The following is a 12,823-nucleotide window of genomic DNA, read 5'->3' on the forward strand; positions in this document are numbered from 1 at the left end:
ATCACAAACATTCACAAAGCTTTATTTATAACACATTAATGCTTTAGATACAAAATGCAGTTTTCGATTGATGGTTATGTTTATTAAGGGAAATCATCAAATCTACCTCTTACTGGCTCAGAAAACAAAGGACTGGTAGTGGCCTAGTCAAAACCTGAACCTAATTTCAATTAGGATGTTATAGTGCGACCTTATACAAGTCAGTGTACCTGGACTGTAATACTTCTGAAAAGATCAGTGGGCCAAAATGCCTACATATGAATGTAAAAGACTCTTTGCCAGTTGTTGGAAAAATGTAAATGCTTTTTTATAGAACTGCATAATGCAAAGAATTTATCTTGTGAATTTTAAAAAGCAGAACCTTTTGGCAGTGGTTGATGATGCCTGTCTGAAGTTTGCATAATATCCAGATTCCTGCCGTTTGAACGTGTGTGACCTGGGATATTGAAGAAAAGCATTGAAGACCTGTTATTTGTAACTGATGCAAAAAAAAAATAACACAAAAATATAAAAACATTGGATTAGATGATTAGGTAAAATATTTATCTTGTATAAAGATACAAATACTTGAATCAGGTATTTACATACAGTGCAATAAAACACAGTCAGTGTCTGATCTCAATCAGACAAACATTTTTGGTCATTTGTCTGTTAAGAATTCATAAATTATGTTTATTTATAAATTCTGCAGAATAAATATGGGGAAATGTTATTGCTTTTTTCAAATTCAGGAGTTTCCATCTTTTTCATCTCCAGTAGAATTACTTTTTAAACTGTATGACCTGGACCAAACATGTGCCAGCAGCACTTTACTTTATTCCCAGAAGGCCAATGACCGTATCATCTGTCAGTATCTCTTACCTTATATTCATATATATCCACTTCCAAATGCATTTTATCTACTTGTAACATCAGATAAATTGGTGCTTACCTCTTGTACGTTTTGTAAGCGACTATCCCAGCTGCAGCAATGATGAGAATGATGGGAAGTGGCACAAAGATGGCCAGGTACATCTTGATGTTCCCATCGTCATGCACATCAGGCATGGCGCTTGCTATGAACAAGAGTCATTTCCATTAAAGAAGCCTTACTGAAGATTTTTAATGTATTTGTTTCTGAGGAACAGATTGAATAAATAACATGAAGTAAATAAAATATTACTTGTAAACTCAAATGAGGGATAATCTGTGTGACTCAAGGAACCTTAGGAAAAAAAAAAAAGAAAACATCTGTTTCCAAACAGAGAAAACTTGATCTGTATGACTGCAAGCTATAGTTCCCTAATGGAATGAAAACTTTGACTATGATAGAAAAACTTTAAATGTTGTAACAAGCATAAAATAGCTGGTAAAACTGAAAATATACTAACTTAAATTTTTTTCATCCACATAAAATTTGACGGCATGTTTCTTGAAGCTGTAGTAGTTGCTCCGTCCAGAAACCCGCACGTAGATTGATGGTTCAGTTTTCCTAATATTGAAGATTTGCAGAGAGCAGTTTCCATCGCTGGCTTCTCCAATTAGTTTTGTCCTTCCCTGGAAGTGTGGATCTATGCAAGAGGAGCTAGGATGAAAAGCAAATGCCAGCTTGTCGTTGTCGTTCCTGCTGCAGCTGCTTCTTCCATTTGTTTTCCAGTAAACTGTAATGTTTGTTTTTTGTTCCGGAGGAGTTTCAAATGTGCAGAATATGATTATATTTGAGCCTTTTGTTGCAGTTATGTTCTGATTCACGTTTATCTTCCATTTAGGGTCACCTGTGTCTGAAAAACAAATTAAAAAATGCTTGTCAGCAACAGATAGATATAAAGACATATAGACAGATAGACAGATAGACAGATAGATAGATAGATAGATAGATAGATAGATAGATAGATAGATAGATAGATAGATAGATAGATAGATAGATAGATAGATAGATAGATAGATAGATAGATAGATAGATAGATAGATAGATAGATAGATAGATAGATAGATAGATAGATAGATAGATAGATAGATAGATAGATAGATAGATAGATAGATAGATAGATAGATAGATAGATAGATAGATAGATAGATAGATAGATAGATAGATAGATAGATAGATAGATAGATAGATAGATAGATAGATAGATAGATAGATAGATAGATAGATAGATAGATAGATAGATAGATAGATAATAGATAGATAGATAGATAGATGTCAAACCTTTAGCTTGTGATAGCAGTATCCACATTACAGTGAGATAAAACAGAATTGGGAGCTGCATCTGATCAAAGAATGTATATATTTTGGTTAAAACAGGAAGAAATCTTTAAAATTATACAGCTTTTTTATGTACTCACTGTGAAAAGGATCCAGACGATGTTGGTCTTTAACTATTATGTCTGAGCACTAATGTGAAAACTTGTTGCAAGGCTGGGCAGCATGTGAAAAAGGAAGGCAGCTCTGACTGAAATGTGACTCTGCAGAGTCTCCACCTAAACTGCAGAGGAACACTTACCCATTTATTGTGACAAAAATGACCTTGCTTTTAGCTTCAGTTGGCACTGAAATAAACTAAGTTGAGGTAGTTTGAGGTTTTACACCTGCAGGTGTATATCAGACATAACCACATGAATCCCCCTGTTTGCAATAAATTCATATATGTGTTTCACTTTTGAATTGAATTACTGAAAGAAATTAATGGTTTATGAATATTCTAGTTCATTGGGTTTCACGGAAACACTTTATTTGATGGGTGTGCATAAGACTGACATTTATTTACCCATTAAAGTGACATTGTTTACAGAATTATGCAAAGTTGGCACTTTTAATGGACTTTCAATGCAACTTTTAGAGCAACTTTGCATTAAAGTGTCATTATTCACCCACTGACATTTCATGACAACATTCAAACATTCATTAAAGACTCCTTTATGTTTATGACAGCCTTATACACACCCGTCAAATAAAGTGTAACCAGTTTCACTTCATTCTATAGAAATCAAACAGTCGAATCAACAAGTACAGAGAAGTAAAAGGAAAATCATAAATTATACATTTCTTGTTGTGTTTTCAGGCTTTGAATGTATTCATTTGTTTGCTTTCTCTGATTAAATAAGTTCTGTATTCTGGAACCACCAACCCTTTTTGCGTGAGCTGTGAAGTGTGTGAGGTTTGACTTGTCAGGAGGAAGTCAACAAACTAAGGGTGTTTCAAGTTACCAAACTGATGTAATTCTACAAGCTTGAAACTGCTGCACAGTTTAACTTTGGGCAGCCCAAGCAGGTTTTCTCTGCATGTTTTCAGATCATACTGAAACGACCTTTGTGATAGTCATTGTGCCAGGTTGTTCATTTTATGTGTATCTTTCTTTGCTCTGTAACAAACTGGAATTCTTTCGACGTTGTGGCCTCCTGACCTGTGGCCCAGACTGCAGCCTCATCACTGCGCTGCACAGGAGAAACTCGGTTTAGAAAAGGCATTCACACAAACTGACTTGAACTGCCAATAAATATGTCAGCATTTTTGTTCATGCAATTTCTTTTTCATACAAATTGATGACTCAGGAAGTGGAGAAATATCCATTTCCATAGTAAAAATGAGTCAAGACAAAAAAGGTCAAAGTTACTTAACATGATACATAGGGAGATACATAGTTTTTTTTTCTTTTTCGTTTTACAAAAGATCTGCATCGACTGGCACATTTCTTTACTCATTCATTTAATCCGTCAACGTTTTATAAGGTTTAACACTGACTTCTGCAAACAGCCAGATGTTTATTCTGAGCAGCATTTCCTCAAAGTCTTTAAGGCTCAGTGAAAATGTTGATTTCAATATCAAATTATTTTTTTCTTTTTGAGACCTATTTTCAGTTTTGTTGTCTCATTCAGTGGAATGGGAGTAATTTTACGTGATTCGTAATTCACCACTGAACTGTGACTTCTTAACCCTCTCAGGATGAAATTACTTGCAAAGACTGGCTAAGTTGTTACAAATCTGCAACACCTGTCTGGGAGGGTTAAAACACCAAAAAAAAAAAAAAAAAAAAAAACGCCCAGCAAGAACAAAGAACCCATCTAGAATTAAAAAAGTAGTCCATTATCGATTTCAAGAAATTGATAATGGAGGCAAACCAGTTTTTTTCTTTAGACACATTTTTACAGTCAGCATTCTATAAAGACAACTTGTCCTTAGTTTTTTTGTTTGTTTTTTTCAAATTTACCTTCATACCACAATCTCTTCTCCCTCGACTTCCCTAAAACACTTGCAATCAGGATGTCAATAAATTTATTAGAGTTTTCATGTAGCCTATTCACTGTTATGTGCTGCAAATACTTCTACCAAATTATTTTCAGTGTAATTACATCCAGAGATGGGGTCAGTGCGACATCCACGCTGCTTCCTGGTGAACTTTGCATCATAAGGAGGGACTCCACCTGGAATGTGGGCTAAACTTTAGAGGTACAGTCATATGACTTCCAGTTGCATGAATGTGAGGGATAAAACCGAGCTGAAAATGCTCCCTGCTGGAGATGTCGGGTGTTTTTGTGGGCCGGATCTTGACCCTGCGGGAGCCGACGCTTGGCCCACTTCAGCGCTGATCCCCGCGGATAAGAAGACGGGAGTAAAATTTCCCGGGATGACGGCAAACTTCAGTGCGTGATCGCGAAATCTACATACATGCATGGAGGAAGATTTGCGCTTGACGGGAAGCCGCCACTGAGGTAAGGGAAGATCCGGGCAGCATGAGCCGACAGCAGGCAGAGATCCCCCATCGGAGGAGAGTCGCAGCGGTGAGCGCCGCCGCTCTGTCCGCCTCACGGCTCACCTTACCCGGGGTCATGGACGCAGAGGGGAGGGTCGACGAGTCCAGACTGAGGAGGCACATCTTCAAGAACGGTAGGTCACTGTAAGTGTTGATAGCATGGATGAAAGCTGGAAATAAAATATATTGTAAGTTTAGGTCAACGTTGAAAAGTAATTAATTTTTTTCAATAATAATAATGTATTTCCAGGATGAATATAATTCTCATACCGTTTTTAAATCTGATTTTACGCTATGAGGTTTATGGTGACCCACTGGTTTTTAAATAAAAGCCAGTCTTTGTTACAGTGCAGCTGCACCAACAACACTTTCTCACACAGATAAAAACCCTGAGAGGTCAAACATGTGAGCTCAAAACTCAACTACAGTATCTTTTCTTGTCCTCAACATCCTTATCAACAATTTCATATTGTGCCAGTGCTTTTGACTTGAGGTTTGGTTACTGGTATAGGAAGCTATAAAAATAACAAAAAAAGAAAAGAAATTGCTGGACCTGTGTATGGATGCCGAATGATTTTGATTCAATATCTGTAGTTATTGTCTAAAACAAATAAACTTCTGAAACCCCTGGGATTAGCATCCAGAGGTTTTCTGGTTAAATGGTTAAACCGTTTTTATATGATTTATATTATTTTTATAATTTTTATGGCTTCTCTCCTGTCAGGAGAAAACACCAGGTTCATTAGATTGTGTTTATTTGTGTTTATTAAAAGTTAATCAATTGTTACGACCTGGTGAAAACATGTTTCCTACTTTATTCAGTGGGTCATAGAATCCAAGAGGATAATGTATTTTGTTGCTGATAACTGTTTTAACAATAGACGTCTAAGCATATACTGTTAATTATATTCATACAGCATTCATATTTGACTCTGTTTTTTTCACCGCTTAAAATTCAAAAAACATGTGCAGGTCTGCAAAGGTTAAGAGACCATATTTTTTACAGACTCCGATTTGTTGTCGTTTTGAGAGAAATTAGCGTATTTTATTGATTTATTCTTAACCCTCTCCAGGCAGGTGTTGCAGATTTGCAACAACTTTTTCAGTCTTTTGCAAGTATTTTGAGCCTAAGAGGGTTAAATCCATTGACAACTTTCTTCAGAAATTCTTACAGTAAAAGATGCAAATTATAGGCCTGATTTTCCACATCACTGTCAGGTTCACATAATCGAACTAATAAGTAGAAGGATGCATTCTTACACTGAATCCAAAGACATGAATAGAATATATGTAATGAAAGTAGAGATGCTTTACAGATGAATGTGCAGTCTGGAGAATTCAACAAATATTATCTGTTGAGATGCACTGTGACCCTTTGATCCGACACCAGGAAGTCAAGTGATGCTTTGCTTCAGGCATTTTTGTTTGAGTCACAATCAAACCATTCTCCTAATAAATCTGAGATTTCTTTGTACGTACATCAGATTCCCCTGGGGGCACTGCGTGACCACAGTGATGAAATGATAGAATTTATTTATATTCATTAAGGAATGACTGATTTAAGAGAACAGAAATCTCAATAGTTAATGTATGGGAGTTAAACACACAACAAAACCTGTGGATGCAGCAGAGTAAGTTGGACCTGAACTCATTAAAAGAAGCAGGCGGCAGACATCAGACGTTACCAAAGAGGCTGTGGGGATGCCACATCACATGTCTGTTAGCAGGAATGTTACAGCTTACCCTGTTTCTGAGGCCTCACTGAACTCCAGCTCTGCCTAAAGATAACCAAAACAAGATCCAATTTTCTACTTTCTTGGATCAATTATTTAACTTTTTTTTTAGTTGGTGTATGATTCCCCCCAACCCCCCAAGAACAAGAACAGGACACGTGACACTTTCTGCTTTCCCTCACATATCCATTTTACAAGGATTTTTATTGGCGAGCCAGACATATTCGACTGTGCCAACCCTTTGTGCTGGCCTGTGAAATGCATTTCCTTCCTGAATTACATTCAAGGAGTGCAAATGATTCACACGCTGCACTTTGAACACACCTTCCTTAACGTTTTGTTTACATTTGTCAACTGAAGAGTTGTACTTCTCACATCCTCTCATTAGATGCGTTCAACTCTCTTTTATTGATCTAGGTGGTGTGTCTCCATCAGAGCGAGGCCTGGCTTGGCGTTTCCTGTTTGGCATGTACCCCATGCAGCTCCACTGCACTGGAGCGGTCTTTGCTGCGGGAGCAATTGCTGGTACGTTACCAGGTCATGAAAAGGAGGTGGCAGCAGTTTCTCCCCTCAGCGGTGCGAATGCAGCTCAACGGTACTGATGGTAAGGTCCAAACATGCACAAACTCTGATACTAATGGGAAGCAGAGGACTTTTCTTTCTGCTCTGACCCCTTTCTCACCTACCTCACCTCCACCATGTTTTCCCTTCTGTCCCCTAAACACTTGTGCTGAGCAGCCGAGTTGCTTGCAGCGGTTCGGTACTTTGACCAGAGGGAGGCACAAACCCAGCAGCAGGACCAGGATCAGTCTGAGGAGGTGAAGGACAGGCTGGCATTCTTGGAGCTTCAAGCTCAGGTTGACATAGTCATTGTTTGTATGTATAAATGTCTTACATGTGTTGGTGTAGATTAACCCTCACGATTTAATAGTTCAGCTCTTTTAACCTGGGTGTGGTGAAGTCGATCTGTTTAGGAAAGCGACCAAACAGGATCTAATTATGTTAAACAAACATAATCAGATGTTTATTTAACATAATTTATCTACTCAGATATTATTTGACATCTCCTAAACCCTGACGGTGAGCTCATGTTGTATCATGTCGTCTCATTCCAACAGCTTACTGTCTTCAGCCCTGTTTTTTTTTTTTTTACATAAAAAGAAAGTTTATAGAAAAGAACATAATTTTATTCAAACATAACAAGCTGAAATCAATTCAAGTGTTGTTCATATAAATGGAAGATAAAAAATTACAGAAATTAACCTTCTATCCTTACAGCCAGTGAATCATGTTTTATCTAAGATAAGGATTTTGCTGCTGTGCTTTGCAACCAAAGCAGCTCCAAATCAGTTGAGCGCAGCATCAATTAAAGAGTGTTGAAAACTGTCAAATTTAATGCAATAAAAATACCTGAATAAGTTTTTTTTTTTAACTGAATGTCGTCACAAGCCAAACATGTTTGAGACAAAAGGAGACTTACAGCTGCAACTGCAGGAAAAAAGGATTCTGCACAGTATTGAATTGAAAAGCATGTCATATGTTTAGACTTTTATTTTGAAAATGTTAAGATGTGTGCAATTCCTTGGCATTTATCCACTACTGCAGTGTGCAGTAAAAAGAAAAACCCAAAGAGACTAATTATCAAAAACACCTTGGCACATTAAAGTTTTTTCAAAGCACAGTAAGACAACTTTTTATTAACATAGTTTTTACATTTACTTTTTAACAGATACTGTTGAGCGCATCACGTTTGACCTGGAGGAGCTGCGGGAAGCCGCACGAATCATTGACAAGGATGTTCCCCGCACAAACAGAGACCTGAGCTACTACCAGTGAGTTTTTTTTCTGTAGTTATTGTTCCTGTCTTTACCAAATCCTGCGTTTTTGTGAATCTGCCGAGTCACTTTTGGATGAGGTGGAGGTAGAAATGCCACAAAGATAAAGGCACACCACTGCCATTTTATGTACAAATGTGCTGTTTTTTTCCTCCACTCATGGTTTGGTGGTAGATTTGGTGACAGTAAACATTTGACACAAGTTCATGTCTCACTTGAACAAGGTGTGTCTTGTTTGAGATTAGTCATGCATCCTCAATTTACTCTCCAAGAACTCATTTGAGTTCAAGTGAGTGTTGATGCAATTTATTCGTCTATCCAGTGCACCCACAAAAATACATGACAGATACTGTCAAAAATCGGGACTCGTCACACTTTTGTGTGTGTCCAGAACTCTGATTACAGTTCATTTGGATGTTATTGTTATTGAATTTGATATTTTCTGTCATTATTTGGTGTGTTTGGGTTTTTATAATTTCTTTGTGCAGTACATATTCTCGGTCTGGTCAGATTCCTTTCACATCAGGTCTGTATTCAGGTCTCGATATTTCTCATTCTCATCATTTTTGTTTTAAAGGTCTTGCCGTCTGTCTGTTTACCTTTTCTCCCAGTTGCACTTTGTAATCAACCACCTGCCTCTGGTCACACTCCTCTGTATTTACACTGTGGGATTGTCTTTGCCCTCTGCTGAGCTCATGATAGGAGCTACTTCTCAGTGCAACGCTGGTAAAAACGTTGCTAAGGATTAACAAAGGAGCCATGTTGTGATGACTTCCTGAGTTTCAGAAAGAACAAGAGCTTCTTAAAAAGACAAAGGCCCAATTTCAAGGTGTTAAATTAACAATGTCAAATTGTCATATTTGATACATGTAGCATTTTTATTCTTGTTCTTGCTGTTTTATAGAGTTACCAGTTGAAAAATGTTCCTAAACTTTCATTTGTATTCCACAGGATGATGGCAATGACAACAAGTTAGATGTTTCTTTTTCCACTTAAATGCGAGCACAAAGGGCACAGATTACATACAGTCTGCAGAATTGTGGCATTGCCTTTGAATTTTCATTATTTCCTAATCATTTTAAAGTTTTGTAAAATTAAGATTTAAGAAAATTACATTTTTTTTCTCAGGAAAGTCTGGATTTTACTATGTAAATATTTTTTTAAAAAATCTATTTCTGCCTGACTTCTCTCCCAGTCCTTTATGCAGAATATGATTCCCGCAGCTGGAATCCTAATGCTAATGTGTTTGTTTCTTCTTCATACTACTATTACATTACCTCATTACCTCAGCTGCCTTTTACCTGTTTGTTCCCTGAAACATATCATCCCAAATTTCTTAGTTTAAATCAGGTGCTGGACTTATGTGTAGTTTAAAACATGCCCTACATTACAATAAAAATACTTAATATGATGTATGATTCTTTTAAAGGAGTGTTTGCATTCTTCTCCAAACCAATGGTTATAAATAAAAAGATTGTGGGGAAAAGATGTGGGCAAGATGTCATGAATAACAACAACCAAAAAATAATAATACTAAAAACATTTCTTTTTCAATTTCAGGCGAAGTGTATATAGTTTGTGTCTAATAATACTGAGACATTGGAAACTTTACAGATCTTTCACAAATCACTTGTTATTGTCTGCAGAGAGGAAGGTTTAGGGAATCTGTTGGTCCTGAGAGACATCCTCATCACTTATGCTGCTTTTCATCCAGGTAATCAGACCAAATCAGCCCAAACCAAGGTTTATTTTTCCTCTGATAACTTTCGGTCTCGTTGTTGTTATGACAGAAGTTAGCTACGCCCAGGGAATGAATGACCTGTGCAGCAGGTTCCTGGAGGTCCTTGACTCCGAGGTGGACACCTTCTGGAGTTTTTCCTCCTACATGGAGAAGTTCTCCAGGGATTTCATGGCTGACGGCTTACACAGAAAAATAGGTGAGATTAACAGTCAGAAAAAGCAATTTTGTTTGTAGCAAATGTCACAGCATCAGCATAATTAGTTTGCTTCGTGCAGTATTTCTTTCTCTTTGACATAACTTTTTTTTGCTTAGATGTTATTGATTAAGACTCTTTTTTTATGTTGACTTAGACTGTGCTAATCTTATTTAAGATTTTAATTATGATAAATCACCTTTGCATTATTCTATCAGATTCAACACAACCTAATAAAATTATTTAAGCAGGTAAATATGTGTTTATTTCAAAACCTTAATTCGAAAGGTCTGCTTAAATGTAAATGGTTGGCTTGGAAGAGAGTCACTTTTTTTTCTTCAAGATTCAAATGTTTTCTTTTGACAAGTTAGTTAAGAAAAATAACCAGAACTTCCAAATTATTTGGAATCATGACACACACAAAAAAACTTCAATAAATCCTTTGTGGGCCATCATTCTGATATTTTAAAGAAATATACTTTGCACTTCTTGGAAAATATAAATCATAGAAAGCTTTATTTGAATTATCGGTTTTTCTATGGCCTTGCTCCTCCATCTGAGAACTATAAGAGGAGACACCAGAGGACAATCTCTCCAAAATATTTGGACTCTCTCTCTAAGTCCTGGGAATTTATAAACCACTCACTGTCAGGCATCAGCAGCACTTCTTAAATGAATGCTGCCAAGACCGAGCACTGAAAATATCAGGTAATCAGAATCCTTTTAGAAAAATCTAATTTCCACCTTTGTTTCACAAAACAAAAATGATTTTAAATAATGTGCTAATAGTTTATACCAGGTTAATTAATGCATGATCATATAATTTTACTTTCATATTGGGCTCTTATTTTCACATAATGGAGCTACACATAATATAAAAATGAATTCATGAAACCTGCATGTGTCCAAGATCTTGTGACTATGTTTTGTTCCCAATTTCAACTGCAAAATACATTTGAGACCTCTAGTGGTTAAACACAGTAAATGACATTTTCCAGCTCAGAAATTGTGTTTGTTTTGGGGGAAACATTAGAACATTTATTGTCTGCCATTGCCAAACAGAAAAGTTTCTGAATGGTAGGATGTTGATCTGAAAGTTCAAATCAGTCTTTTGTTTTGAATGAGTTTGACTTGAGCTGGAAATGTTTACTTACTGTATTCCAGAGCTGGAGGCTGCTTTGTTGAAGGAGCTGGACCCTCCACTTTATGCTCATCTAGTCAAAGACAACATGGAAAGTTTTACATTTTGCCACAGGTAGAGCATCTGTAGCATATTGCACACTTTGTTTTAATGACTTTGTTGTTTTATTTCAACGTGAAAGCGTATCTTTAAGTCTTTGGTTTATATTCTTTGTGTTAAGGTGGCTGCTGCTGGGTTTTCAAAGAGAATTTGAGCACAGTGATGCACTGGTTTGTTTGAAATCTTGAGCTGTGACCATCTGGAGCTGATCTCACAGCAGGTTGACCGCGCTCGATATCAGGAGAGACTGGACCAAAAACACTACACAGGTGAAACGCAGATAAAAGCAGAGTAATTGCACTTAGACTTCTCCGGTAAAACACCTAACATTGCTGTATCTTCATCTTACGATGTTTCCAGGGGACAGATCAGAGTCACCACAGCAAACCTTCAACACAGACTTCACGTTTGAGCTCTTCATCTGTGCAGCCATCCTGCTAGATAACAGAGAGTCTCTGCTTCGGTGCCGAGATGACGTGCAGCTAATCCAGTTTACAGCAGGTTCGATCCTGTAGCTCCTAGAGGACACATTTGGATATGTTTGTCTTTTCAATGTATTAAAAACACTTTCTTTTCTGCAGTCTTCAGGAAAACTGGACCTGAACAGCACTTTGGAGAAAGCAGAGAGCCATTTCTACAACTACTGCAAGCGGTGTGCATGGGATTATATGAATGGGCACTGCCGAGAAAACAGTAGCAAACCCGACTTCTTTTATCAACTCCGTAGTTTGTTTGTCCTAAAGTGACAACTTTCTCAGTTGCTATAAAATCACAGTTTTCTTCTGTCTGACATTTTCCTACTGGACATATTGTTTGATTTACTTCACCTTGAAACCCCCCCCCCCCTTGTTTAAAGCTGCTTAATTGCTTATAATTACTATTAATGTATAGTATTTATTGAAAGTTATTCTACAACTGTTGTAAGTTATTGTGTTTACAAATGTTAACAGCATTAAAAACTGAGTCTGAGCTTAATGGTTTTATGATTCTTGCATGTGAATTTTCACTTTATAAAATAGGGGTATGCTGTTATGCAACAGTCCCACATCAGCAATGCGTTTGATGTGCTCTGTACCAACAGCTGCTGTCTGAAAAAAAAAAAAAAAAAAAAAAAGTAGCTATATTTAAAGCCAGATGGTGAATGTGTTGGAGAGGCCAGTGCAGCGAGAATAGACCATGTAGTAACAGGAAAGTGAAATACACACCCACTGCGCCTTACAGAGGGAGTCTTGCAGAGTACTTGCACTCCTCGAACTTTTCCGCATTTTGTCACGTTGCAACCTTGATGTGTTTTAGTTTGGTTTCTTTTACTAGAGGCCAACACAAAGTCAAGTCAACAAAATATAACTAG

The 12,823-nt window shown here is 37.0% G+C and overlaps 2 protein-coding genes across 3 annotated transcripts in view; one reads left to right on the forward strand and one right to left on the reverse strand.

Annotated features, from left to right (window-relative positions):
* LOC129371419 (uncharacterized) overlaps positions 1-2,438 on the reverse strand; it is a 2,789-nt gene extending 351 nt beyond the window's left edge. The window contains exons 1-6 of one of the 2 annotated variants that reach the window (XM_055048000.1): positions 2,326-2,438; positions 2,189-2,249; positions 1,371-1,760; positions 1,163-1,204; positions 932-1,055; positions 362-436 (exon numbers count right to left, since the gene is read on the reverse strand). In XM_055048000.1, the coding sequence (XP_054903975.1) occupies positions 362-436; positions 932-1,055; positions 1,163-1,204; positions 1,371-1,760; positions 2,189-2,249 (692 nt within the window). In that variant the 5' untranslated portion in view covers positions 2,326-2,438. The remainder of the gene's footprint in view (positions 1-361; positions 437-931; positions 1,056-1,162; positions 1,205-1,370; positions 1,761-2,188; positions 2,250-2,325) is intronic. The other variant, XM_055048001.1, reaches the window with a different exon arrangement.
* A 5,480-nt stretch (positions 2,439-7,918) lies between these two features.
* LOC129371479 (TBC1 domain family member 15-like) lies at positions 7,919-11,960 on the forward strand. Its single transcript, XM_055048084.1, has 7 exons — positions 7,919-7,976; positions 8,193-8,295; positions 9,945-10,012; positions 10,089-10,235; positions 11,397-11,487; positions 11,594-11,741; positions 11,833-11,960. Exons 1-6 carry the CDS (start codon positions 7,919-7,921, stop codon positions 11,658-11,660), a joined length of 534 nt encoding a protein of 177 aa, XP_054904059.1. The 3' UTR covers positions 11,661-11,741; positions 11,833-11,960.
* The last annotated feature ends 863 nt before the right edge of the window (positions 11,961-12,823 follow it).

Source organism: Poeciliopsis prolifica, unplaced genomic scaffold (genome assembly GCF_027474105.1).
Source record: "Poeciliopsis prolifica strain line A6 unplaced genomic scaffold, Auburn_PproV2 SCAFFOLD026, whole genome shotgun sequence".
Lineage (NCBI taxonomy): Eukaryota > Metazoa > Chordata > Actinopteri > Cyprinodontiformes > Poeciliidae > Poeciliopsis > Poeciliopsis prolifica.